The sequence below is a fragment of the Alternaria metachromatica genome, assembly GCF_023757995.1.
Source record: "Alternaria metachromatica strain BMP 0045 chromosome Unknown scaffold_9, whole genome shotgun sequence".
NCBI lineage: Eukaryota > Fungi > Ascomycota > Dothideomycetes > Pleosporales > Pleosporaceae > Alternaria > Alternaria metachromatica.
This window is the reverse complement of record NW_026055500.1, coordinates 622,423-650,107: the sequence shown is the minus strand read 5'-3', so window position 1 is coordinate 650,107 and position 27,685 is coordinate 622,423. Positions and strand designations below refer to the sequence as shown.

Sequence of the window (27,685 nt, the reverse complement as noted above, 5' to 3'; positions counted from 1 at the left end):
GATTCCCCACGCGGATGGTACCGTGCTATACGAACGGGTCGGAGCAGGTTATGTACCAGGAAGATGCCTGAGAGGAGAGACTAGATCCTGTACGCTAGTATGATCCGTAGTCGTGCCTTCTCGCTTGTGAGCTTAAGTATCTGGGCGGTTATCACGTCAACTGCAGCACATCAGAGCCGATCACCCCATTAATACTGAAGCAGCAATACAGCTGGAATGTAACCATGTATGAGCATACTATTGTGTTTTGATGGCTCCTATTTCTGGCAGCATACGATGATTTTCACCCACTTCAAGTGCCAGAGTCTAAGTTACAGTCGTTGAGGATACTGCACACATCTGTCGCAACCTCAAGTACCGAGCCTGGGGTGGGCTGCAGGGAACATAGTACAAGCGCGCGGAATAAATGGTCTTCTTCCTGGAAATGGCTTAAGCTGTATATCCGATGTACAAGAACCCCACTAAAACGATCTTTCAATAATCGCGTGTCTTCTCATTAGCGAGAGGCTGCCGCGGTAAACAATATACAAGGGCACCAATATCGTCAGACATGAGGCGGTGCTAATGCGGGGTCAGTCGGGCTGTGTAAATGGCTGCCACATGACATTCTACCCCCTCCTTCTCTCCTCACTAGGGTGTCAACTCCCGTATCCGCCACCAACCTAACGTGTTAATTTTCTCGTCTTCGCTTTCATCTCGAAGGAAACTGCAAATCGCAAAATTCAAGCCACTTCGCCCGAGAAAGTAGTCGTTGCCGATGCCTTCCGCGAGGTGCAGCACTAGTAATTGTAACGAGTGGGCAGCGACGGGGGAAGACTTCTGCCATGGGTGTCTGGACAAACAGCAAGGCCATCATGTAGACTGCCCTCACGTATGGAGTACTCAAAGAACGATGTACGAATATTGCTAAGCATGAGTAAGCCGACAATGCTGACTGTACTGTAGCATACCGCAGAACTATCGGATGCGCACGACTTGTTCCACGATATCTCCGAACTTTCGGCCACTCTCTTTGCTACCAACAGACAACCACTCAAATGGTCTGACATGTTGCGCCTCGCTTGGGAAATCATGCTCGCAACCGCTTCCACGATACATCTTACCCGACCCTATACCGATGCGTCGGTAGGTGTTGGAGTCATGGCCCGATCTTGCAAGGATTAAGAAGTTGTGATATAGGTATCTGCGGTGGTAGATGGAGTAGAGGCTCAGAAGCATAATCGGCTCCTCTCGTTCTTGGTCGAGAGCGTCGTCATACGTTCTACTTTGCGATTGATCTGAAGTGCCTTGGGTTTCGTTTGCATTGTAGGGTGGTACGGATGCATCAATAGAGAATTCACATGCGGCCCGTTTATCGGTGTTTGGCGAATAAATTGCACCGTCGATGCACATTGTAAAGGTTTCGAAATCGTGAGAAGACCGCCGCAAAAGAGCTGCTACAGTATGGCCTTGCAGAGTCAATGAACATGCCAAAGCTCTGTTATATGGGCCGTCACCAGCAGTCTTGTAGTGATACTTGATCATCGTCGTGTGCTCAATTCGAGAGCCGGGATATGAGTGGCGCGCAAGTCGAAAGTTTACAGCACCAGGCGACGAGACCCACGACCAACTCGGAGCAAGCCATGTTGATGCTCTTGAAGTCGGATCAATATCGCGTTGCCAGACTAGGTCATAAAGCAATGTCTCCTTCCATCCACCCGCAATATACGTATAGCAGGTTTCTGCTCCGAATTTGTTGGCCAGGCCACTCAGAGCTGGGAGCCTGTCCTCAGGAACTTTCAGTTCCCGAGTTGAGTACTCTTCGATTATTTGACTCCAGCTCTTAGAGATGCTTAGAATCCTTTCCGTAGTCGTTGTTCCAGTGAGTACAGGGAAGAGTGGTTGCGCCGGTATTTTGATATGGTGGCACTCGCACTCTTTTGATGTTCTACAGGTCCACTGTAACTCTGCCCCAGTAAAGGCTATAAGTCGCGTTGAGAGCATCTTCTCTTGCAGACCCCATGCTCGTGTATCTAGTGGATCGATGTCTTTTGACCGTCCAGTCTTGGCATGTATACCTCGAGCAATCTTTCTCCTTGCTTTGAATACCACATCCTTTGGGCCTCCTTTGAGTTCGCTGAACAATTCGATTTCTTCGTATATTGGGTTTCGTCTCTGGAACAAAGAGTGGTGCGGGTCCGTCGACAAAGAGGCTGCTATAGTGATGGCAGCTCCTTCATAAATCTGGCCCATTCTTGCAGCTTGCTCTTCCCAATCTGTAGGGCTATCTTGTACTATGCATAGAGTATCAATCCAGAGATAGCAAATGCTAAGACTTTGTGCCATGTCTGCCGCATCTTGGAAAGCTAAAGGAAGCCTGTTTCGGTCGAATCCAAGCTTCATCTCTTGATAGTTCCCTGAAGTAGTCATAGCAAATCCACTGCTACCCCAAGAATACGATAAAGTAGCATATGTGCCCTCCGTACCCGCAGGTGGCTCGATCACACGGTATCGGCTCCTGGAAATATCGACGATTCGTTTTGGAAGCCAGCTTGGTCCCCGACCACACTGCTCCACATGCTCAGTCACGCAGGTGTAGTAATTTTGCTTTAGAAAGTTCACTGACGCTGCGACAGTCGATTCCCTTGGAACATCGTTGCCCACTGTTGGATAGTTGGGTATTGTGTTTGCTACATAGTGATTGCTTAGCGACGAGCATTCATAGAAGTTCCTCCAGAGGACAGACACTTACTCGAACATGGATAGATCTCCACAATCTCATGAAAGCCTTGTTCACCTGAAGAGTGTAGCTCAGCCGGCGAGTCTGGGTAAAGTAGAAGTTCAACCCGCATCTCTGCAGTTACATATTGCAAGAGCAGAAAGCTCTGCAGAACAAGATCACAAAAGAAACACCCCTGCACGGCCGATGTGCGAAAGTCATCAAAGGAGCGGTTAGACACAACAATAAGGCTACGACGATGAGTTTCGTCGTGATCGCGCGTGTATAGGTATCCCAGAGAGCTGCATGTTGGACAACATACATCTGCGGTTCCGTCGACAAGCTCTAAGCGCCTGTCGCGTGGATACCTAGGTATCAGTGGCAACGTGAAGATTGAGAACATTTGCGAGGGGGCTGTGAAAATCATTGGAAAACGGTCCGTCATATACCTAGAGCAGCACAGCCTGCCTCAGACGGGAAGGCGCTTTTGAGCCAATCAGAAGGGGGCCTAACTTACCGGAGCCAAGCCACCGTGCGTCCTGTGGTCAAAGAGCCAAATTCGGGCCAAATTCATCATAGCACATGTATCCTTAGCTGCGCCAGCCTTAGGATCATCGCGACTGCGATCTTCACAGGATGTAAGTGAGCTGTCAAGGCCGGAACGATAAGGACGAGCCCCTAGAAGAGGACAGCTCCATGCATACGAAGGATGGCACCACGTGGCAAACATACAAGCAGCAACACGATCGTTAAGCTTCAAGATTACGACTCGTCGCATGATGCCGTACCTCAGGATACACCGGTGTTGCGCTTGGAGCGTTCAGCCTTTTTGTTCAACGAACCCAATGTATGGCCAGAAAGAAGGCAGCAGCTGACCTCATGGTGGCAGGTGCGCCCTGGCGAGTAAGTTCGAAGAGCACAATGAGTGCACCTAATGGCTATGACGGTCACGACTTCTGATCACAAGCGCAAGTCGACGCATTTTTTGTTTCTGCACACGATAGAAGCAACTCGAGTAGCCAGAGAAAACGTACCTGCTTGTTATGTTGCGTTGCGCATTACTCGATCAAAGGGCGCCCTGCTTCAGTCGGATTTAGTTGATCACTGCGCAGGCAACCACGCCTCCTTAGCACTCTCGATACCGGCAAGGTACATCTTCTACGACCCTTGTGAAGCTCAACCATGGTACGAGAATGGACAGGACCCCACATTGAACGGTGGGCCAAGTGACACCTAAGGCATCACTGCAGAATTGCTTGTTGTCGGATCCATACATACTTTGGCACAACGTCAAGCGCAGGAAGCCATAAAGGTACGTATGATCAGCCAGACTCAGCCATGCACCTTCACGAATCGAACTACAGCCATAAGACCGAGAACCCGTCGATACGCATGAAACTTCAAAGTCTCAGCCCTGTCGCACTTTGAGACTCATGATGCCCCGTTCAGCCTCACCGCTTTTACGTTTAGCTACGCGCTTCTGCAGTCATTAGCACGGATACTGAGCCAGCGAACCCACTAATAGCATCCAAATGAGTATATTTGTAGCGGCGTAACGGGCATATAGGTGTCTGACATATACAACTACGTTGCGATTCTATGTACAGCGTTGCTACACCACGTTGCGCCGCTCACCGTCCAGCACCATCAACTCGTCACAGCGATTATGATACAGCGACTTTCCCGCAGCCATAGTAATACCCTCAAGCGATCTTCCTCCTGTTCGACGGCTACGCAAGTATCAGGCCTCTAAGATACAATGTTATAGAATCTCACGATCAAGACTAGAAACCTTCCACAACCAGCATATGGCAGTCACCCCAGATCAGACTTCACTAAGACATGAATCAGCTCACCATGATCAGTGGTAGTCTTGATTAGCAATACCTTACAAGTCATAAGATGATACACCTCTTCGCTTTCCAGCAAACCGGAAATTTATCAAGAACAGGATGAGGTGAACCATCGATACGGCAACGTAATGATGATCAAGATCGTATTGTGCTGCGATCCCTCTAACGCGACAGTTCAGCCGTTACTTGAGAAAAACCTCACTCAACATTCAAATCGGGTTAACTACGAACGCCAGACAACGAACGCCACAGTCGTACAAGCTAAACCCCACCACCACATCAATCACCCAACTCATCATCAAACCCCGCAAACCGAAACGTCCTCCCAACCACCTCCTTCCCATCCACAATCAATCGCGCAGCAACAACCTCATACGCATCGCCCTCATAACCCCTCAGTGCCTCTTCCTGATCAACCGACCCGCAAGAGAACGCGAACCCAGCCACCACAGAGCCCGGCTCATCGACTAAGGCTTTATACCTCCCCGCCCAAATCCTAATACGTCCACCTAGCAAGATAGTAGGTCGCAAAGCCGGCAGCTCATCAGCAGGCACACCAAACAGTCGTGAAAGCCGCTCCGGATCCGCTAAAGTGCCGTAGAAGAAGTAGTGAATAGGGAATTCTGGTAAACGTCGTTCTATAGGCCTGGCTGGGTTATTGGGCCGGTATTGAGGAAGTGTTGGATCGCGACCAAGCAATGGCAGCACCCCACTATCTTTATGCGCAAGTCCAATGCGGATTTTTGTAAACCTCTGTTTCGGACAGTGCTTCTCGATCCAAATATCAAGAGCGTTCATTAATGATTGAGACAGCCGACAAAACCCCGCTTCGCCGTCTTCTCCAACGCCGCTCTCAAGTTGTGGTACACGAGAAAGGCCGAGAGCGTTGGCTACATCGCGAGGTGTAGAAAGAGGATGCTGAAGGCGGAAGAGATAAGATGCTTCTACCCGGCGACGGGGACGTTTCGGTGGTGAGGTGCGAGGAGAATTCGTAGACCCAAAAGGTTTCGATGGGATGTGTGGTAGGTCGAAGTCGCCGCCCAGCTCCTCAAAAGCCTGCGTAGCGGCGTCGTCTAGTTCGAGGTAGTCCATGGCTGGTGTGGTGATAGCGACTTGTAGGTGGATCTTGAGGTCGAGCTGATGTTGGGAGATTCAGGGAGAAGTTGAATGCGACAAAGCGAAAGGAACGGGCGGATAGTCCGCATGGCATTTGCAAACTTGAATTATGGTTGACAGTTGGGTAGCGGAAGGACAGAACCTTGGTTCGACGAGTATGAGTAGACTGTAGGCACCATCCTTAACAAGATCCATGATTGTTTGGTTCATTAACCGTTTCCATTCCATTAAGCATTACACTAGATAATAATAGTCCCTTTCTTTCTGCGGTGGTAGGCTCCAGCCGAGCCCATCATTACCACCTATTCCCAATCCAACATGGACATAGCATCTGCCGTCCATGCCATTCATACCACAACATCATCAAAACCCCCTATGTGCAGACATCCAGCCGCTCAAAAAGTAGAATGCGGAAAGTGTGGCGGCCGGGCGCTGAAGCGAATGTATACAACAACACACAGACACAACTGTGTCGTGGAAAGTCCAAAAGGTAAGCGACCGACTTGGGTATCAAAAAAGGGGTACAATAAACCGCGCGTAATAGCGCTACAAGGGATGCCCACGAGAAGAATGGTTGTGGTTCCCCGATGCATGCAGGGCTGCAGCGTCACTGCTGCTGCAGCCGACGCTAGTGATTCTATGCCGTCAAATCCATGGTGTAGATAATGGATCGCTGAAATGCTTCGCAAACAAGAAAAAACTCCGCTCCAATGCATAGGTCGTTAGAGGCCGTCACCCGGGGAGGTAAGGTGATAGTGCGAAACGTAGGGATGAGTATAAGTCTGTGGCGAGAGAGATGTAGATGGGTCGTAGGTGTTAGTCTTTGCGGAGGGTGGTGGGCTCTGTGTCGGATCCGATGGTCTCGCCTTCCCAGAGGCTTTGAGAGTCGTCGGTTGGTGATCGTGCGCCGATGGGACTCCTGCCACCGGTGGAGTAGGATGAAGAGGAGCCGCTAGCCCAGTCGTCCGAGTCGGAGTGGGCGTGGGATGGAAATTCCTCGTAGATGTCGAGCATGCTGTAGCCAGCACCGTCCATGGGGTCGCCAATCTCGACGTAGTCGTAGTCCCAGCGGAACTCCTTGTCGGATTGCGGGCGGGGGAGGAACTTGGCGCGGCCGAAGAAGTAGCAGACACCGGCAACTGGGGAAGTTAGCAGAAGAAAATAGTGGGGCAGAGATTTCAAACTTACGCAGACTGCCAGCTACCAGGTCAATGGCGTAGTGGTGGGAGAAGTACATGGTCGACCACCAAAGCCACATGGTGTAGAAAACGTAGACGGGGAAGAGCTTGGGGAAGACGTGTCCCATAAACAGCGTCTCGAGAGTAGCCCATCCGGAGTGCAGCGAGGGGAACGCGCCAAAGACCAAGGGCGAAGCGTGGAAGCCCGAAGTGTAGAGATCAATGCCAGTCAGCTTGTCGATTGCCTTGAGTCCCGCAGCGTCACCAGGGATGCTGTAGTTGGCGGGGGCCAATCCGTATGTGTTCTCGTACCAGGGGGGCGAGCAGGGGAAGACCATCTGGATCAGAACAGCTGTGATGTTCATGTAGCCAAAAGCGCGCGCCCAGATGGGGAGGGTGCCAGGAGGCGCCCAGATGAACATGCATGCGCTGACAATGACAGGCGATACATAGTGTACGACACCGTAGGGCAACCAGGCGAGAATGTCCAGGACTGTGTGCTTGTGGGCGGAGAGGATGTTGCTGAGGTTGGCGCCGTAGAGGATGTTCTCGAGAGCGGGGAGGACGCGGACCCAGATGGCAGGGCGGTAGTCTGGGGAGATGTATCTGGGGCATGTTAGTATGGATCTTGCCACACGTTTGAGGAGGTGGATTACGCACTTGCAGCTAGAGAAGAGGAATAGCCATGTAAGAGTAGGGAGCAATGGGAGGAGAAACTGTCGTGTGATGGGCATACACAGGCCCGTCATGAGCAGCGTGGCTATGAATGTCTTGGCAAAGGGCCCCGGCGCCTCGCTCACGGAGAGGGAGAAGATGGCGAGGATGGCGAGGAAGAGATACTGGGCGTCGTATATGCTCCAAGAATGGGTGCGCAGGGAGCGCAGGGTATCCGAGGGCGAGAAGGACGTCTCGAGGCCGGCGATGGATGACGTGGGCGCCTGGCGACTGCGTATGCGCGACTTGGTGGCCCTCCACTTCCTGCGCACGCGGTGGGGGATAAGACTGGGCAGGGCGGAGAGGCCCGGGACCTTTGTGCGCGACAGCATGTCGGCGGCGGTGCTGTTGTCGAGGAATGCGAGGTAGCTCTTGTTCGTCATGCTGAGGATGGCGCTGGAGGAATGGCGGTTCAGGGCTCGGTCGCTCGGGGGTTGTCTGTGTGGCGCAGTTACCGGTAGGTGCAACAGCAGACACGCGACCAGAGGCGGGTGAAAGCACGTCGAAGTTGGACGTCGTGCAGGAGGTGGGCGAGCGGACAAGAGGGAAAGAAGGCGGAAGAGGGCGGACTAGGGATTATGAAAGGCAGCCGTGACTCAGTGGACACTGGAAGCTCCGGATGGCTGAGGCTTGCACAGCGCGCTGCCGGGGGGTCAAATTAGGTCCGCGACGTGAGCGGCTACGACGGACCCGGCTAGTCCGCGAGGGCGCTCAATTTCGTTTACACCAGGACGCTGTGACGGCCGCCAGGATTCGCATCATTGTTTCGACCGCGTTGGCAAAGAATGCGAGTGCCCGTGGTTGACGCTTTCTCTTTCACCGTGGGCACTCATGGTGGCATGCGACCCCAACCGTGGCACTGATAACGTTCCCAGGGCCTCTGCATCTGCATCTGCAGGCATGTGACCCTTGCAGCACACCCGTAGACTTCCTTATCACGTTGCTCGTCGCACTCACACATGGCTTTGTCATCTTGGTACGGGTCCCGTCTAGCAAAACTGCTGCTGGGCTCGCGCCAGAGTGATGCGCCATGCCAGAGTGATGCAGCGGTGCGTTAGACCCTTGGTTAGCCTGTCATGACATCAACATACAGGTGACCGCATCGTGCCGTCAAGCCATGGCAACCAACGCATGCCAAATCGTCTTCCATCGACTTCCGCATCCCGGTCCGTCGCCTGTACGAGATACGGGCATGTGCTGGTCAGCCTCGTTCGCTGTCGGCGTTGTCTCACAAGGCGTGCGGCCACCCACCCCAGCCTCAAAGACACACGAAACATGCACCGCGCTCCACTGCATTGCCCAAACTTTCTCACCTCTTGCACGCTACTTACCAATCACGCCCCGACACAACTCTCACCGCACCAGAAAAGCCACCGCTGACTGTACCCGCGCCATTCCTACCGTCCGTCGCGACGTCTGAATAGGCGCCCTCGGCACCTCGCAAGATCCGCAACCCGTGCAGTCCTCGCCCTCTTGGCGTAGACACATCCTCACCCGTTTTTCCACTGCCATGGTTCCACCCGCAACCCTGTGCTTTTCACGCCCGATGCGCAATTTCTTTTTTCCTGTCCGATCCACCCACTGCCCAATCGCCGATGGCCATCTCGGTCTCGCTCTCTCGGACATTGTAGGCGGAGGCTCGGACGAACACAACCTCCACCGCGCTTTCCTGTCACGACATTCGCCGTCGCCAAACTAGACTAACTTCACTAACTAATCAAACAATCTCTTTACCGAGTCACAGCCAAAGGAAAAAAACTCAATTCAATAAAAAACTCGATCACGCAGACTTCACTCGATTTGTAGGCTAAATCACAAAAGAAGAGTCGAGATTCGACATCGCGACCATCGCAATTTCCCTCCTCCTTTTGCCCTGACTCTGACACCCTTCTCCAACAAATGCCATGTACATCCCTTTCAACACTAACATTACCATGTTCATGCCTTGACTCGCTGTCACTGTCACTCCCCCAACAACATGCTGCCCAAACAAACAAAACCCACCCGCATCCGCTGCCCGTCCCTTTCTCCGCTCGTTTGCTGTCCTGCATCCACACCGCAGAAAAGAAAAGAAGCACAACATGCCCCCTTGTTTCACTAAAGCAGAATTCAGGTACAATCGTGCTACGCGAACGCGAAAATGTCGCGCAACAACCTAGTAGTCTCGTTCTCGTATCCCGCGTATCCCAGCCTCTCTCTCCCCCGTCTCTGCGCGCATGTCTCGCGCACCGCGAGGGGGTCCGAGCGCGGTCAAACCGTCGCTCCGCCGCCGTCGTCCCTGCTGCAAAAGCGGGAGTCGGGTAATTGCCATTTGCTGACTACTTTTGCCGAGACCGTCGTGCTGCCGTTCGGCACGCCGGCTGACGGTGAAGGGTTGTCGCGATGATCTGTGGTGGATGATCTCGGAAGAGTCGGAACGCGGATGCGGTGGGAGGAGTAGGGGAGGGGGATCTCAGGGGATGCTCCACTGAAGGTAGTCGGTTGGGGATGGGATCGTCAGGTACGGTGTTGGGGAGGATCATGAGTCGATGAGGTTTTGGCAATGTGATGGCAACTTCAAGGTAGACGAGTGTGTGCTACGAGTATCAGTTTGGAGCCCATCACAGTATCACCGGTATTTGTTCCATCCATCGTCCATTTCATAGTCTCCGTCATCACCATTAACCTCACCTCCTTTCTCTTCGTCCAGCTCATCCTCCTCATAGTCATCTTCGTGCTGCTGTTCCCTCTCGCGATCGTCAAACTTCGGCCTCGTGACATAGAATGCAATGCGCCCATCACGTCTTGCCTCATTAACTTCCTCCGTAACGTCCTCGTCAACACGGCCCTGATGATCAGAGTATGTATACGTCGCGTCGTTGTCGCCACCATCCATTGCGACGACGTGCCCACCACCATTGGCATGCCAGTATGCAACAGAGGCTTCGCGAGCCCCATTGAGGTATTCTTCGTCAGGCGGGTCGTCGGATATATTGAAGCCGTTTTCTTCAAGACGCTCTTTCCATTCGTCAAGGCCTCTTCCCCCGCAGTCGCTAGCGGGTGGGCTGTATTCGTTGGGTAGTCCTGAGGCGTAGGATTCTCCCATGTCGGTGCAATTGTTGCGGGAGCCACTTGGGTTGAAGATGTTGGTGGGCTTTTCCATGTCTTCATCTTCATCGTAGTCGACTTCTTCGTCGTCGATGGCATCTTCAACGTCGCTAGCTTCTTCCTCGCTGTCAGAATCTTGCTCGCTATTGGCTTCTTCACCCTCGTTGTTATATTCATTGTTGGTGGCATCTTCGTCGTCGTCGTCGCTAGAACTCTCAGCCTCACTGGAGTCCTCAGCACTGCCGGCATCATCATCGCCGCCAGATCCTTCTTCGTCGATAGCTACTTCAACATCACTGTTGTCGTCATCGCCAATGGCCTCTTGATTGTCACTGGCGTGTCTATCGTACGGCTTGAGAGCATGGCGCCTCATCTTCTCCACATCGTGGTAGGTTGGGTCACGAGGCATGTCGCGTATGTCGTATACTGTTTCAAGCTTGATACCCGAAAGTGTGGTTGTAGAAATGAGTATTGATGGAGTGAGAGAGTGAGAGCGCCGGGATTTATGTCCTCTTCAGCCTTGAGCTTTCAGCCTTCCTGTTTCAACACAGCAATTGCGGCATGCCGTTCGGCTTTAGTGGCGCAAGGCAGATACAGCTGAGGTCCTTGACCAGTAAACAGGTTTGATCGAGCGACATCACAGCTTACCTGTCGATCACTGTGATGTAAAGTCATATATGGCGGTGGCTGAACAGCGCCACCAGGCTGAGCCTTTCATCATGTCACCTGGCTATGCAACTAGACGTTCTTGTGCATGAAGACTTCGGATCGGATAGATAAGATGAGCAAATGGAGTTTCGTCTCCCTCTCTACATGGAGTAAAGACCTACGTATCATCAGACACGCTGAGCCATGCTATGTAATGCCAACGCTGAATGCCCTCCGCGCAGATAAATGCAATGCAATACAAGAACCACCACAGAATAAAGCCAAAGCTATGTACAACCAGAAGAATACCACCGAGAACGACAACGAACAACGCCATGCTCGCTCATCCCTAGTATCGTATGCGAACTAACAACCAAACAACGCGTCCCTGACCAGCACATCCAACCACGTAAACCCACCATCCTACGGCGTATCAATAAGATCCTCCAAGAACTCATCGAGTTCGATAATCGTAAACTGCTCCGCCCACTTAGCCCTAAACTGCCTCCTCCTGTACCCGCCATTAATCTGCTGACCCCAACTAATCAACTCAACCTTCCATCCCTTTTTCAACGCGCGCTCAACATGTGCGAGAAACCCATCCGACATCTCCGCCACGGCACCATCACCCGTCGCGAGAACCATGGTGCTGGGTACTTCGGTATCAATAATGCTCTGGCACATCTTCAAGTGAAGAATCTCGTCGACACCTTGCTCGACCCATTTCGGGGCCGAGGGCGTCTTCGGAGTAACAGCAGAAGGACCCGTTTCAGAGTCACTGCCGCTGCCGGAAGAGCGTATTTGAGTAGCCTTGTGCCAGCCCATCTTCTTGACATCGTTGAAGAATTTCTTCTTCTCCGAGTCTTCGCGTACGATCAGGACTTGCTCTTGCATGACGCTGTCGTAGCCGACGGCTTTGGAGGTCTCGACGAGTTTCGCTACGTGGGGGAGGGGGTTGGCTTCGCGGTGGGAGCCGGCGAAGAAGCGCTTTGCTACCGGTCGGCGGCGCTCCATCAGTAGCGCTAGACTGTCAAAGGACATGTCGTATGCGTTGTGGTGCAGGCCGTGGTAGCGGAGCATGTCTTTGAGGCCTATCATGATGTTGGAGGCATCGACAAAGACGTGCAATCCATGCGCTGAGTTGCGCTCGTTAAGCATTTGCATAGGGGCCACCAGCCACTTTCGATCATCAGGGAAAGTCTCCATCAACTTGTTAAACAAGTGGTAATGACGCTCTACCTGTGATCTAATCGTGAGAGCTGGGCGCTGTCCGCTAAACGACTTACGTTGCGGCGTTGGGGTAGTGGGTGGTTGTTGAACGACGGCTGGTTGTGAACAGGTTCTTGGTACGGTGACCGGTCGAACAGTTCGGGGAACAAGTCCATGGTGTATCGGTGTGGTGGCACGAGGCGCTTGCTGAGGTTCGAGTAGAAGGTCCTGAGACAGGGCAGGTGCGAGTGCATCGAATATTATGTTTTGGGTCTGAGTCGGGGCCGGTGCAGTAGAGGGAACGACTACGGGGACTTCTTGAGGAGGCTGAGGAGTCACAGGCTGTGCCGCGGAAGGCCGCTTCAGTATGCTGGGGCGGGCCTTGGGTGTCCTGAGCTGCTTCTGTTGTGTCTGAGGAGCCTCGGTTGTGTCTTGTGCATGCACTGGGGTAGGCGTCGCAGGCCTGATCTTAGCGCCCACGTTGGATCGTGAATGTGCTCGGGACGGCTTGGTTGGCGTTTCCGCCACCTTGACATCCTTGGTAGTTATGCTGGCGATTTCATCTAGTTGTTTCCGCAGTAACGTCTGCTGTGCCTGTTGCTTCCTCTGCTCGCGTTCTTCCGCAAGCTGGGCCAAGGTGTCCTGAACAGCTTGGTGGCGGCACCGCTCCTCTTCGAGCTCCTTCTCGGCGCGTCTGCGAGCCTTCTTCCGTTGGGTCTTAGTCAGACTTGCGTTGTCTGTTCCCTGCTCGTCTGAGCTCTCGTTAAGTTTGGCAGGTGTCTTGGTCGATTCGAGGACAGGAGAAGGTAATAAAGCGTCGTCAGAATTGCTGAGTTCGGACTCAGGATCGAGTGGCGGCAACGGCGCGGAGGTGTCATCGGCGAACCCGAGGTTTTCGAACAGCTTCGAAAAGCTGCCTAGACGTATTCCTCCATCTTTCAGTGTGGAGGCCTGAGGTGTCGCCACCGACCGAAGCGGAGGGGAGCTAATCTCTTGGGTGCCCGAATCTATCAGGCCGATGGCGGTGCTGAAGTCCCAGCCGGAGTCGAGCGGTTGTGAAGGCATTTGATCGTTGTAGGCTTGCGAATCGGCGTATTGACTTGGTGTATGCTTGTCGTAAGGAATTGGTGCTAATGCGTAGAAGATACTGGAGTCGTCAGCAAGGTGAACGATGAACCATGGTAAGCGGTCCCGAGGCTACAGCTCGCGCGTATTGAAGCCTGAACAGCCTTCACAGTCTGGATATATACTGCGCCGCCTGTACCGCAATAAGTGTCAAACATACCGTGTAACTGATCTCGAAACAATCGTCTTAGTCGCACGCTCATGGTCTATTGCGACAGGTTCAATGGAAAGAGTGTCTTCAGACCGAGTCGAGATCCACAGACACGAGTGAAAGGAAAGAAATAAGCAGTGACAAAGAATGAGTCTTGCGCGAGAGGTAAATGTAAGTGAGTGATTCTGGGTGGCGGCGGGGTGAGGGAGATCGGCAGGTAGTCAGGCGTGTCTCAGCCTCATATGGTCAGTGCTCCATGATTCATTCGAGTCGGGTCGCGAGGCCAACGCGGTGGCGAATGACACACACGAGATGCATGCCATTGAGTTTTCTCTGCGCCAACCTCAAATGGGCTTCAAGCCAGTCTTTACGTCGAGCTCGATTTTCTGAAAGTTGCAGCATCGCAGCCCGGTACTTCTCATGCATTGCTTGTTCGAGATACTGTCGGTGGTCCGACAGCGTCAAGCGTCCCGAACGAGACGAGCTGGATCGTCGCACAAGTAAGCATGGTCTGGCATGCTTCGCTGCAGGGTGCTTCTAGTCTAGCTTCTAGCTACATATTCACGTGTACTCTAGACAAAGTCTCGATTACTTACCCTCTGACTTTGCCCTAGGACCTTAAGCTCATACAATAATGCGTGCGATGAACAATACAATGAGCATGCCACGACGATATTGAATTGTAACATGGACATTTCCTGATACTGACCGAAACGCCCATCTTCAAATTGCACAATCAAAACCTCCCAGCTCTACGTAGATAACGTCTTCCAAGCCTCGGCACAACCCTCGCGTCCCTTGCCCCACAACCCGCAGCATGTACCTCCAGCAACCGTTCCCCAAGTACCCCTCCCTTCACACCCCCCCTCTCAAAAAGCCCCTCCCTTTTAAAAAAAGCCATGTCCGCAGATTTCTGGGCGGGTTATGTATCCGGCGCAGCAGGCATCATAATCGGCAACCCCCTCGACCTGATAAAAACGCGTCTCCAAGCCGGTCCCTCGTCCCAAAATGTCGAAGCTACATCTCCAGCTACCACAGGCGCCGTAACAACACCACGGGGGTTCAAAGGGCAGTTTGAGAATGCGGGGACACTCGTAAGAGGTGAGCAAGACAAATTCGCAACTTCAATCAGTATAGATGAAAGTAAGATCAATTGACTGACTCAACTTCTCCAGTACAGGCGCAACAGCACCCATCCTAACCTACGGCGCCCTCAACGCCCTCTTATTCATGACCTACAACCGCACCCTCACCCTCCTCCACGACTCCCCCGCATCGCCTACAAACTACTCGAAAGTTTTCCTAGCAGGCGCAACAGGCGGTCTCGCATCCTTCATCGTCAGCGCACCTACCGAACTCGTAAAGTGCCGCGCGCAGGTAGCGACCAACGCGACGACAACTAGTTGGAGTGTAGCGAGAGATGTGTGGAGAGCAGAGGGAATCAGGGGATTGTATTATGGAGGTGGCATTACGAGTGTGAGGGATGCGGTTGGGTATGGATTTTAGTGAGTTGTCCGCCTGGCTGGCATTATGGATGCAGAACCACAATGGTGGAGGACGTTGGCTGACCGCACACGCAGCTTCTGGTCCTACGAACTATCCAAACAGGCCTGGTCCTCGCCAGACGACTCCGATCGCGAAACAGCCATGAAAGTGCTGTTGTGTGGTGGTCTTGCTGGTGTCATAACATGGGCGTCGATATTTCCGCTGGATGTTATCAAGACGAGGGTGCAGACGCAGATACTACATGCGCCGATGCGGGATGGGGAGGGAAGTGCGCTGCTAGGGTCAGAGACACCCAGAGCACGATTGAGCGCTATCGAGGTTGCCAGGCATGCGTACAAGACAGAAGGTGCGGGCGTCTTCTTCCGTGGCTTGGGCATATGTAGCATACGGGCATTCGTGGTGAACGCCGTACAATGGGCCGTCTACGAGTGGATGATGAAATTGCTGCAGCAATAACACGCTATTTCAGACATCACCGATGCGTAGGCTACAGCAAAGCACAGCTTGAAACCGCTAGGTTACTATTCGATCTCCTCATTACATTTCGAAAGCTAGCCCTTTTGTCGACAAGGAAATTTTGGTCCACTACAGACATGCCCGTGATCAAGACCCGTAACATAATCTCTCCAAAGCTCCGTCATGTGTATACATGTGAAATGAGAGAGAAAAAGGTGTTCCTAACATGACAATGCTCATAACCAGAGCAGATGGGAACCCGTATGCATCAGCCTCTGATGCTTGCGCGTCGAAGAAATACCGCAAAGCAAGGAACACGTTACATGATCTGATCCTGGGTCAAACCACCAGTGTTCTCGGTACCCTCCATGGCATCGCCGCCGTTGCCCATGTTGGTGTACTTGACGTAGGCGAGACCCAATGGCCTGCCACCGTACTGGTACCCAGTGAACTTGGCTGCGTATTGTTAGTGACGGAATTCAATGTGCATAAACAGACTTACCGATAGATGTCTCGGCATCTCCAGCCTGAGCGAACTCGACGACACCGGTTCCGCGAGAGCGACCGTTGGGCTCATACTGAATCTCGGCACGCTCGACCTTGCCAATCGTAGTGAAGAGCTCGACAAGGTCCTCGTTGCTAGTCGACCAGGGGAGGTTGCGAACGTAGATGGTGTTGCTGGGCTCTCCGCCTGCAGTAGCGTAGTCTGTGAATGGGTTGGGTGCGGCAGGAGCAGCGTTGGGGTCGAAAGCCGGGCCACCAGGGGGACCGCCGAAGCCACCTCCACCAGCATAGCCTCCACGACCCCCAAAGCCACCACCAAATCCGCCACGGCCACCGAAGCCTCCACGGCCGCCAAAGCCTCCGCCAAAGGCACCGCGTCCACCGAATCCACCACCGCGACCACCAAAGCCACCAGGAGCGCCAGCGAAGCGGTCTTCACGGACCTCTAGGTTGCGACCCTGCCAATCGTAGCCGTTGAATTGGGTAATGGCGTTGCGAGCATCCTCGGGAGTCTCGAAAGCAACAACACCGGAGCCCTTGGGACGGCCATCGGGGGCGATGTGGACGTCAGCGCGGAGGACTTGGCCGTTATTAGCAGCCTGGCGGAAGAGGTCCTTCAGATCCTGCCAGCCGACGTTGTAAGGAAGCTAGAACTGGGTCAGTACACGCTATCAAGGTAAGCAGAGAGGAAGAAAAGGGTACGAACGTTGGCGACGTAGACCTGTCGTCCTGCACCACCTCCAGCAGCAGGGTTGCCGCCGAAGCCACCTCCAAAGCCGCCGCCGCGAGGCATTCCGCCGCCAAAGTCACCGCGTCCGCCGCCGGGGGCGCTGAATCGAGGCTCGGCCTCTCGGTCTTCGCGAACGTATACGAGTCGGCCCATGAGGTTCTGGTTGCTGAGCGATGCAACAGCGTTCTGCGCCTGCTCCCGAGTGGCATATTCCACGATGCCACAGCCCTACACCCAAGCAAAAGCCAGTCAACCTCCATCCTTCTCACGATCAAGACAAGCCATCATCCTTTACCTTTGACATTCCGTTCGGCAGCAGCAAGACGTCTGCGAAGAGGACCTCGCCAGCTGTTTCCGCATTAGCCCAGCTCTTGACGCGGCGCAGCGCGTGCCGTACCTTGGCGCATAAAGTCCTTCAGGTGGTGCCACTTGACATCGTAGGACAGGTTGCCGACATAGACACGGCGATCTTGTTGCGAAGAATCCCTAATACTCTGCATCATTTCACCCTTGTTCTCGACAGGTCGCGATGAAGCTCCTCGGCCAGCACCGTACGATTGGTAGCCTCCTGCACCTTGCGCACCACTTTGGGGGGAGCGCGAGCGGCGTTCAGTGCGGCGGTAGTCCTCGCGACTGCGTGAGCGGCTACGGGGCGAGTAGGAGCGTCTGGAGCGTCGCGGTGAGCGAGATCGTCGACGGGGAGAGCGGTCGCGCTGGTCATAGTTGTCAGTTTCGTACGACATGATTGCAAAGTACACGCAATGTGTCGAGGCGACGAAGAGGTTTTGGGAGGTTCGGCGATGGCGAGCAGGTGCGGGCTCGCGTGGGTGATGGGGTTGAGGAGAGGTTGCGCGAGCGGGTGAGGGCAAGCAGCTCGGAGCTTGGGCAACGACAATCCGCCCGGGCGGCAGTTGCCGGCAGCGACAGTCACGTGACGGACCACCACCCAGGCGTGAGCAATGAGCGAGGAAATGAAGGGTGCTGGCTGCCTTGGAGGGGCTCATAGGTAGCTAACACCGGTCCCCTCACCATCGCCCACGCTTACAGAGGCCCATCCAGCACTGCAACAGCCTCGCCGTCCACCTGACCTGCGCCTGGCGGCGGAAACAGAAAGAAGAAACATGAGCACTTACTCGGTCGCTTGGACGATAGTTATCTCCTGCAGAGTCTGGTAGGGAGAGGTCAGCAGGCAACGTGTCGGGTCGTGAGAGAAAGCAGAACCGTGATGGCGCGGAGGATGGCAAAAGCTTTGGGAAGCCAGGGAGGGGAAGTTACGGCTGCGTATATAAGAGGGGCCCACTTACCCATCCTGTGTATTAGAAGTAGCTACCGGTGACACTTGCTAAAAGGCCGGCTTCCCTGCCAGCTCGAGGGCCAAGTGGTGCAGATATCACGCTGCAGAGAAATTGCCCTTCTTCCGTCCACGCCTCAATGATGACGCTGTATGGGTCCTCGACAGTGCAAGCCTCCCCACGGCACAGCACCCACGCAGCCAATCGCGTTGCAGAGGCGCCCACCGAAGGCCTGAGGGACGTCCCGGCCGGCTGGGTTGGTCGACGGAGGTTGAGGTTGCAAGACCGATCGGGAGCGCGTCGGTAAGCCTGGGATATAGCTGAACCTGTCGTGAACTGCCAGCTGTGGTCGATGTCACGCTATCCCACCTGATGAGTCTGGGTTTTTTCGGTTTCGTGGGCAAGGAAAAGCGCGGCAGATGTCATGCAAGCAAACACCTTGATGGGTGGATTGATTGTGATGGAGGGCTGTGGGTGGGTCTGTGGAGTCGTTCGGTTGCTGGTCGTGCCTTCCCCCACCATCTCGGAGGCCGTGCGCTCCTGCGGGAGCGGGTTCCTTAGCCGCGGCTTCTGTCTTCCATTCCACTATTTACTCCGCGTGGCTTCGCTGTTCAAACGCTCCAGAAATCCACATCACCTCCTCTATTCAATCGCGAGCCGATCAGCGATAGCCGGTGGTACGGCTGCCAGTAAGCACAATTAGGCCACCACAGGCCTGGACCCCTAGCCGTGTGCACTGTTACATCGTCAGATCTCATCATCGATTTGGCCCAAATCGTAACACCAACATGCACTCTCTACCCGTCCTTGTATGACCGGTTCTCCCGGTCTGTACATCATCGCTGGTTGCACAGTACGGGCCTGGATTTCGATTAACTGCACCCTGGTTTCCGTTGAGGCACATACGTATACTTCAGAGACACGTAAGCTGGCCGGTCAATTAGAGTGCAAAAGGCCACCTGCTGCCACTTTGGAAACACCGTGTTCGTCAGCTTGCCTTATCTGCTTCTCAACACGAGCAATCAATCGCCTTCAACACGCAATCTGCTTGCTAGTCGCGGACAGGTGCGGAGATCTCTCTCTTCCTCCACCTCTCCGCGGAACGACAGAAGCTGGCCAAGCTCTTTAACCTATTCCAGATTTGTATGTGCATACTTAAAGCACGCTTACAGCTCTGGCACGTATTGAATGGGGAACTTTCCACAAACGCATTGAACATGCAACAATGCGATTCGGTAATAGGGCCAATGGGTAGGCGACGTCATCGAGACAAAAGCCGAGGTTCCCCACAGATTGACATCTCGATGCATCTCAAGTTCATCCACTGATCAACTGCATGTTTACTCTGCATCCTTACGTATCCAATATAACAGCAGCCCCAAGAATACGTTGCTTGGAGGTCTCGTGACCACAGCATTTCTGCTATCGAGGTCAATATGCCTACCAAATCACCGTTTCCCGATGTGGAGATTCCGGCCGTTGACCTCTGGGGTCTAATGTTCGACCGCAAAGACCGCGACTTCCCCGACGATAAAGTCATATATCGCGCCATCAACTCCGACCGAAAGTACACATTCGCCGATGTAAAAAGCAACGCGACATTATTCGGCGAAGGACTCCGGAATCTTTGGGATTGGCAAAAGAATGACGTCCTTGCGTTATATGCGCCAAACGATATCGACGTACCGCCAGTCATCTATGGAACCTTTTTTGCTGGTGGCATTGTCACGCCCGCGAATCCAGGATATTCAAAGGATGAGCTAGCCTACCAGCTTGAGAATTCGGGGGCTAAAGCGCTTGTCACGACAAAGGCATTCCTGGACACCGCGCTAAAGGCTGCGGAGAAAGTTGGAATCGCAAGTGATAGAGTGATCTTACTGGGTGCTGAGAAAGACGAGACACATCGATGCAAACACTGGACTAGCATCAGGAAGACATCAGGCGCATTGCGGTATCGCAGGAGACGGGCGGATCCTGAAGACCTGTCATTCCTGGCGTATAGTTCTGGAACCACAGGATTACCGAAAGGCGTTATGCTCAGTCATCGCAACATTGTCGCCGATCTACTTCTTTGCCAGGGTGCAGTGGGAAACTGGTACTCATCCGCGAACGACAAGTTCTTGGGAGTTTTGCCATTCTTCCACATTTACGGACTTACTGGTCTGGTACATCAGACACTGCATCGCGGCATTGAGCTCGTGGTAATGCCGGCTTTCGATATGGAAACCTTCCTGCGGACGATACAGGAACACAAGATTACCTTCATCTACGTTGCACCTCCAGTCATTGTACGCTTGTCAAGAGATAAGATGGTGGACAAGTACGACCTGTCGTCAGTCAAGATGATTACCAGTGGCGCCGCTCCCCTTACGAAAGAGCTAGTCGATACTGTGCATAAACGACTGAACCTCAAGATCAACCAAGCATACGGGCTAAGTGAAACAAGTCCAATGACGCACACTCAGGTACGTTTCCATGTCCACAACACTGAGCGATGAACGCTAACACCCCCTCCAGCCATGGGACGAATGGTACACCTCCGTCGGCAGCGTCGGAAAAATGTTCCCCAACATGACCGCAAAATACATATCCGCCTCCGGCGCCGAACTCGGACCAGGCGAAGCAGGCGAACTCTGGCTCAGCGGCCCCAACATCTTCAAAGGATACTGGAAGAACGAGTCCGCAACCGCCGACGCCATAACGCCAGATGGATTCTTCAAAACAGGCGACATTGGTTTCCAAGACGAACAACACAACTTCTACATCACGGACCGCGTTAAGGAATTGATCAAATACAAGGGTTTTCAAGTTCCGCCTGCGGAGTTGGAGGGGAAGCTCTTGGAGAGCGAACTCATTGATGATGCGGCCGTCATTGGGGTGAACGATGATGAGCAGCATACCGAGGTGCCGAGGGCGTATATCGTTGCTTCGAAGGCTGGTGCTGGGGAGGCGGAAGCGAAGGCTATAGTGCAGTGGATGGATAAGAAGGTTGCGAATCATAAGAGGTTGAGAGGGGGCGTGGTGTTTATTGATGAGGTGCCGAAGAGTGCGAGTGGGAAGATACTGAGACGAGTGCTTAAAGAGAGGAGTAAGGATGATGTGCCTTTGGGTGTGGTAGTCAAGGCTAGACTATGAGCGAAGAGGATCTCACTGCTATGTTAGCCTGTATACTGTACTGTGCCGCACCGGCTGTATGCCTTAAAGAGGCAAAGCTGTCACATCATGCCCGTGATGCTACAGAGAGGAGAGAGCATAAACCGTTTGGTGGGGTATGGCAGTGACTCGAATATATGCTCATCACAAGTAACAGCAAGCATCTTGGTGCTTCATACCACCATCTCTCGATTTGCACATATGTGATCGTATCAGGGCACGCTTTTCCAGCGCCAGTAGATGCTCACTAGATATACGTTTTCGCTAACATACAAACACCCAAACCGGAGCAACGGCCTCGAGACCGTCTGTCTAGAACAAGTCGAGCAAATCCTGGTTGCTCTTCTTGCTCTGTTCGCCGCCTAGTTGCTGTGCCGGTGGCGGCGGTTGGTTGGTATCCATGCTCATGCTCGCGAATCCATTCATGATGTCGTCGTTGCTCATCTGTGCGGCCTGGGCTGGCGGTGCGGCGCCGCCTCCGTCCCCGAACAAGCCTAGCAAGTCGTCCATGTTCGATTGTTGTGGAGCAGGCGCGTTTGTGGCTGGAGATGCGACGCGTTGCGGGGTGCCAGCGAGTCCTTCGAGACCCGATGAGCCATGTGTGGGTGTCTTCTGCATTGAAGCAGGCGCGGAGCCGTCGAAATCGATATCCAAAAGGTTCTCCACATTTGAAGGCGCTTGTCCGCTGACGGCGGCAGCAGCAGCAGCTGCCGCAATTGGGTTTTCTCTTGCTTCTTCCTGTTGCTCTTCAATGGCAGCCCGTTGCATGGCCTCTGCACCAAATCTGCCCTGTCCAAGGAAAGCCTCTGGTGGCTTGTGGTAGACTGAAGCCAGAGTTGATAGTTCTGTGAGTAGCGTCTCTAGTAGTTGAGGAGGCAGTGACCGTATTGTGGATGTGATCGGGGGTTTGTCCGAGAGCACAATATCCTATTCAAAGTTAACATCATGTTGCGCAGCGTAGTAGTCTAACGTACCTTGGTGATCTGGGGATCACTAGAAAGCAGTCGCCAATACACGTATGCTCGATCGCGGATATCCGGGTTGTCGTTGTCTGCGGTAGCGGCCTGCAAAACCTTTGTTACCAGGCCTTGTGCTTGATCTGGCTTCTTCAGGAAAAGCTTGACGACGGCTGTGAGTATTTGAAGTTGTGTCTGATGATTGTTAGCTTCCGTAAGTACATCTTGAGGGCAGACGTACTTGAGTGAACTCCTCGGCAAATGTGTCCACGAAATTTGACAGGATCTCGCCAGCATTGTTGATCTTCTCAGCGTACTCTCCAACAATCCAGATCAAAGAGGCTCTCGCGTTGGGCTCATCCAGCTCGTCGATGCACTGGCAGAGTGTCGGTATTATGCCTTCGTAACCGGGGTATTTGCGGAAAATGTCCTTGATGACGACGATTGCTTCCTGCACGACGTAGTTGACTTTGGTGTTGATGAGGTCTAACAGTGTGTTGACGCATTTCTCGCTTGCGCTTTCGATCTTGATCGCGACCTGCCCGATAGCCTTCACGGCTCGTCGCACGAAATCCATGTCCACCTCCATAGCGTACTCCTTCAGCTCGGCCAGTAGCTGGTCGACGTTCTTGTCGTTCGCTATCCGCACCATGATTTCCAACTTCTGCATCTTCAGGTATGGCGGGTCGTTGTATTTGCAGAAGAAGACGCGCATTTCTTTGCTGAGGATATCCGATTGCTTCTGGAGGAGTAGGTCGATGTTTCGGAGCGCAACGTACTGTACTTCAGGAGCGGAAGATACGAGCGTGACTATAGCATGTTAGCGACACCCCTGTAAACCTCCGTCGTGAACCTACCTAGTGGGGGAGCCATCTTCTTTGCATACGACTTCATCATCTCGGGAGAGATGTTTCGCATGTGCAGGAAGACGACCTTGACAGCAGCCAGCACCACACTCGGGTTGACGTGCTGAAACTGTGGAACGACTCGCTCGCAAATGTGCTCCGCCTCCTTGACATCTGCCGGCTTGTAGTCTGCCAAAGTGGTGAGCAGAGTGACTCTACCCCATTCTGTACACTCGTTCAGCGCCAGAAGCATCTTCTTCAGCTGTTGTGACGATATAACCAGGGCCTTGGTTTCCGGTGCTGCCTCCTGAATCTCCACCAATGCAGTGACCGAGTTTGCGACGACCATGGGGTTCGGGTCGCCAACAAGTTCCTGCAGCTGCTCCAGGAAGCCATTCTCGATGCACATGGAGGGTGCGAGGTCGAAAAGCTTAGCGACACAAAGTGCTGCTGTTTTCCGTACGTATGGAGATTCGTCTCTGAGTGTCTTCCGCAACGGTTCCTCCATATAGTCTGTCATTTTATCGACGCGGATGCAGCCCATGGTTCGGATCGCCAATGCTCGTATGAGCGGGTTCGCGTCTTCGGAGTCTTGTACGAAGGTGTTTACGGCGAGAATGCAGAGGTCGGGGTGTGACTTTGCGTAGTTCCTAAGTATTTTGTTAATTTCCACCTGAATCGCAACCAGAACTTGGACGTACATGAGGTATAGATATACCAGCTTCTTCTGGTCAAGGTCGGCAGTCGCAATGTTCTTCAGGACGTCAGGGAAGAGGGCCGAGACATCTTTGCCCAGCGTCATGGACATGATAGTCTTCTGGATGGCTTCTTTCCTGCCGCAGTCTTAGTATACCCCCAGTGTAGTCCTCGCAGTTCCAGGCGCTCACCGTTCGTAGGCATATTGAGATCTGGTGCAATGGTCAGATGGGAATCGCTACACTGGCTTGGGGGGATTCATACACCAGACCCGCCCTCAATTCGAACGTCTCTCCTTTGCGCGGGGGCGCAAATGCGCCTCTTATCCTATTAACAGCCATCTCTGTAGGACCGTACAGGCTAATCGCTCAGCCAAACCCCTCCGACTCCGGCTCGTGGAATCTGGAGCCTGCTCCCTACAAGGCCGAGGTATTGGGAAGCGCAAACTTCTTTGGCGATTTATCCTGGGTGTCGAGAAGTCGGCGTCTCTGAATCGAGGGACGTGGGTGAAGGTGAAGTGCGGGTTGGGTCAATGTTGGTGGAGCTTCGCGATTGCCAGACTGCCACCTTGATGATGCGGTCTGTGCGCCGCCCCGGGCCCGCAGCCCAGCCCTGAAATGCTTCGACGCTCCCACTCTCATCATCGGCGTAGCAGCATGGTAAGTCGAATGCAACAACCAACACAAATCGTATGACGCTGAAGTCTGACTTCGGATCGCAGCCTTCCAATTTACCTAATCTACGTCGACTCTTTGTGGAGGCGCGCAGCGAGGCGGAGGAGAGCGCGTACTCGAGGAAGGCCGTATGCTTTCTCTATCAGTATCAGTTCGGTCATCTGGTGGGCTAACACAATAACAGTTTTACAACCTTGCCATATTCATGTCATCAATCGCTGTCTTTAGCTTGGTCGCTCAGCGAATGGCTTCTGCAAAGGCTATCGGTTCATGACCTGAGAACAACACCACTACATCATCAATTTCATGACCAACCCATGAGACAGGAAAGAGAAGCACGGCCCTTTCTCTAAGAATGCAAGAGCATGCGGTTCCCGTTGCGCTTTATTGTGGATAGACCTGGCGGCCGGCGCTTACTTGAACAATAACCCACCTCGGCGCTTGAGACAGCGATTTCATGAGTTCGAGCCAGACATCCGCCAATTAAGTTATTGGCGGGTGGATCTTATGCCTGTTACAAGTAGGTGAGGCGCGAAGTGATACTATGCGCCCTACTAGTTTCCGACTTGCCTGCATGTAACCCTGAGATGCGGCGCAGTAGCAATACCCCATATCAATAAGAGGACATGATGCTTCTTACTGTTCAATCCATGCTCCTGGAGAGTTTTCTATCTTCCATTTTACCGACATGTTTCATTCCGCGCCCACAGCTTCCCTAGATCAAGATAGTGACACAAAAGACCGGCCCCTCATTCGAGCATCAACAACGTTCTACGACCGAATCGTCACTGATTGGTGGTGGTGGGAGCTACTTAGCTGGGTTGTCAGTTTCGGCTGCATGGCGGCTATCATAGGTGTGCTCTGGTATTATGATGGCAAACGGCAGCCAGAGTACTTAGTGACAGGCATTACGCTCAACGCATACGTTGCCGTCTTTGCTGCCGTCTCCAAGGCAGCATTATTACTACCGATTTCCGAAGCCATTGGACAGTTGAAGTGGATTTGGTTTCAGGAAGAAGCTGCACTGTGGGATTTCCAACTTTTCGATGCCGCCAGTCGTGGGCCTTGGGGTGCAGCCATGCTTCTTATCAGGGCAAGGTGCAGGTAAGCGCTCTTACTACTTCCAGTACCATCGCTCTGCTTGCTCACAACCGCGTAGACATCTTGTCTCATTGGCTGCCCTCATTACCATACTAGGCCTGGCATTTGAGCCGTTCTTCCAACAGATTGTTGCTTATCCCGATCGGATGGTAGCCGTTGGACCTGGTTCAATATGGGCAGCATCGACTTTTATACCCCATTTTCCGGTCAGCACCCGCCAAGGAAGCTGTAACAATGGTAGAGACCCGGCAATGACTGTGGCGATTGACAATATATTCAATAACCCGGACGCGGACCTGAGTCCCCCCACGACGCAGTGCTCCACGGCTAATTGTACGTGGCCTACATATGCCACGCTTGGTGTTGGCCATAGCTGTCAAGACGTGTCTTATCTGCTTGAGTACCATTGCAAGAATCACACTGATATACCGTTTTCACAAGGAGGTGTTATAGCGACGGATCCCTGCGGCTACAAAGTGAACAATACGTTTGTCACTGGTGTAGAAGGTAGCTTAGGCTTTCGTAAGGTGATCACCTTGTCGACAATACTGGTCGAAACTCTTGATCTCATGCCGGCAGGCAACAATTACTGGAACAGCACGGTCTTCGGCAACTCGACTCTACCAATCTTGGATTTCTACATAGGTTACACTCCCGGAGGTCCGGAAGCGACGCTCAAGAACTCAACACCGGTATTGCTGGAATGCTTGATCACGTGTAAGTGAAGTTACGCCTCCATTTCGCCTGAATGGCTAGCTGACTAGAGTTCTTGAATTCAGGGAATGCTCAAATTATCGAATCTCGCTTTGTTGGCGGTTCCTTGCAGGAATCCGTATTAGACACTATCGTCATACAACCGGAGTCACTAGACGAAGACAGCCCTTGGCCCATAACTGCTAGTTTGGGATCGAACAGTACATTCCAGATCCTTAATGGTACTACGCAACGCCTCCGTGACTGGATTTTATCGGATCTTCCCTTTTTCCTCTATCAAGATCCTGCGTACGAGTTCGGGCTTTACTCTGGCATATGGCGCTTTCACCAAATCGCACCTCACGACTTCGGAGGCTATCTCACCAACCTCACGAAGGCCATGACAAATGACATGAGATCACGATTTTCCGGCACGAAGCGAATAGATGGCACGGCATGGAGCTCAGAGCGTTTTGTGGAGATACGCTGGGCTTGGATTACGTTGCCCGCGGTATCGCTTGTGGGAAGCTTAGTCTTGGTATGTGCAACGATCGCAAAAGGGAGAAGAAGCCAAGCACCAGTTTGGAAGTCGTCTTCATTGGCTACTCTGTTTCATGGTTTGTCGGAAGAGACGCGTAATCGCATCGGCCCAGACTCAGCGACCAGCCAGATTGAAGCCTTGTCGACGAAGCTAAGGGTGCGGCTCTCATCTCAAGACGGAAGCGCGCGATTGATCGCTTGATGAACCCGGTCTCATGCGCCTTCGTGTCCTCTCTTCGACCATCTTTGCCGACCTGGCATGGATCTGATTGGCGCCTTCGCCAGTCTCTGCTCTCTTTTCTTCTCGTAGAACTGCGTCATGAGATTCTTCCACTCCAACTTCCAGATCCATGCTCCCTGTTCTCTGTCCCAGCTCACATGTCGTGGTACATGCATTTGGAGACCGGTCAACTGGTTTTGAGTGAAATGCACCCACACTGTAGCGGCCTCTAGTCTCTCCAGCGGTAGCACAGAGGTGTTCTTGAGCTCTTCAACGCTTTCCACACGTGTTCCTTCGTTGAGTACACTCGGAGATCTGAAATAGATGTACCGGCCATCGGAACTAAGGCCGTTGAACGACATATTCATTTGAGCGCGGGGTATTGGTGTACCGGGCCATAGCAGAGCTCCAGAAGTGGGATCGCGGCGCGGGAGTGAAAGCGTCATGGCGAACGCTGTGAGGTAGCTTGAACTGAACAGCCTCTCAACAATATCCCTGAACTGTCGCGATATGCGGCGTACTGTGAGCCAGAGATGACTG

The 27,685-nt window shown here is 53.2% G+C and overlaps 7 protein-coding genes across 7 annotated transcripts; 2 read left to right on the top strand and 5 right to left on the bottom strand.

The window, feature by feature from the left end:
- Positions 1 to 6,483: 6,483 nt before the first annotated feature.
- J4E83_005023 (uncharacterized protein) lies at positions 6,484 to 7,942 on the bottom strand (the record flags this gene model as incomplete). Its single annotated transcript, XM_049331945.1, has 3 exons — positions 6,484 to 6,806; positions 6,856 to 7,451; positions 7,506 to 7,942. The coding sequence occupies 3 exons, from the start codon at positions 7,940 to 7,942 to the stop codon at positions 6,484 to 6,486; spliced, it is 1,356 nt and encodes a 451-aa protein (XP_049189040.1).
- A 2,225-nt stretch (positions 7,943 to 10,167) lies between these two features.
- Positions 10,168 to 11,055, bottom strand: J4E83_005022 (uncharacterized protein; the record flags this gene model as incomplete). The annotated part of the gene is made up of 1 exon (XM_049331944.1): positions 10,168 to 11,055. One exon carries the CDS (start codon positions 11,053 to 11,055, stop codon positions 10,168 to 10,170), a length of 888 nt encoding a protein of 295 aa, XP_049189039.1.
- Positions 11,056 to 11,717: 662 nt separating this feature from the next.
- On the bottom strand, positions 11,718 to 13,568 carry J4E83_005021 (uncharacterized protein; the record flags this gene model as incomplete). The annotated part of the gene is made up of 1 exon (XM_049331943.1): positions 11,718 to 13,568. One exon carries the CDS (start codon positions 13,566 to 13,568, stop codon positions 11,718 to 11,720), a length of 1,851 nt encoding a protein of 616 aa, XP_049189038.1.
- A 1,110-nt stretch (positions 13,569 to 14,678) lies between these two features.
- On the top strand, positions 14,679 to 15,741 carry J4E83_005020 (uncharacterized protein; the record flags this gene model as incomplete). Its single annotated transcript, XM_049331942.1, has 3 exons — positions 14,679 to 14,880; positions 14,960 to 15,284; positions 15,360 to 15,741. 3 exons carry the CDS (start codon positions 14,679 to 14,681, stop codon positions 15,739 to 15,741), a joined length of 909 nt encoding a protein of 302 aa, XP_049189037.1.
- Positions 15,742 to 16,060: 319 nt separating this feature from the next.
- Positions 16,061 to 17,718, bottom strand: J4E83_005019 (uncharacterized protein; the record flags this gene model as incomplete). The annotated part of the gene is made up of 5 exons (XM_049331941.1): positions 16,061 to 16,197; positions 16,244 to 16,892; positions 16,952 to 17,203; positions 17,271 to 17,323; positions 17,373 to 17,718. 5 exons carry the CDS (start codon positions 17,716 to 17,718, stop codon positions 16,061 to 16,063), a joined length of 1,437 nt encoding a protein of 478 aa, XP_049189036.1.
- Positions 17,719 to 19,703: 1,985 nt separating this feature from the next.
- On the top strand, positions 19,704 to 21,402 carry J4E83_005018 (uncharacterized protein; the record flags this gene model as incomplete). The annotated part of the gene is made up of 2 exons (XM_049331940.1): positions 19,704 to 20,732; positions 20,785 to 21,402. The coding sequence occupies 2 exons, from the start codon at positions 19,704 to 19,706 to the stop codon at positions 21,400 to 21,402; spliced, it is 1,647 nt and encodes a 548-aa protein (XP_049189035.1).
- A 330-nt stretch (positions 21,403 to 21,732) lies between these two features.
- On the bottom strand, positions 21,733 to 24,029 carry J4E83_005017 (uncharacterized protein; the record flags this gene model as incomplete). Its single annotated transcript, XM_049331939.1, has 4 exons — positions 21,733 to 22,347; positions 22,395 to 22,571; positions 22,618 to 23,186; positions 23,234 to 24,029. The coding sequence occupies 4 exons, from the start codon at positions 24,027 to 24,029 to the stop codon at positions 21,733 to 21,735; spliced, it is 2,157 nt and encodes a 718-aa protein (XP_049189034.1).
- Positions 24,030 to 27,685: the final 3,656 nt, after the last annotated feature.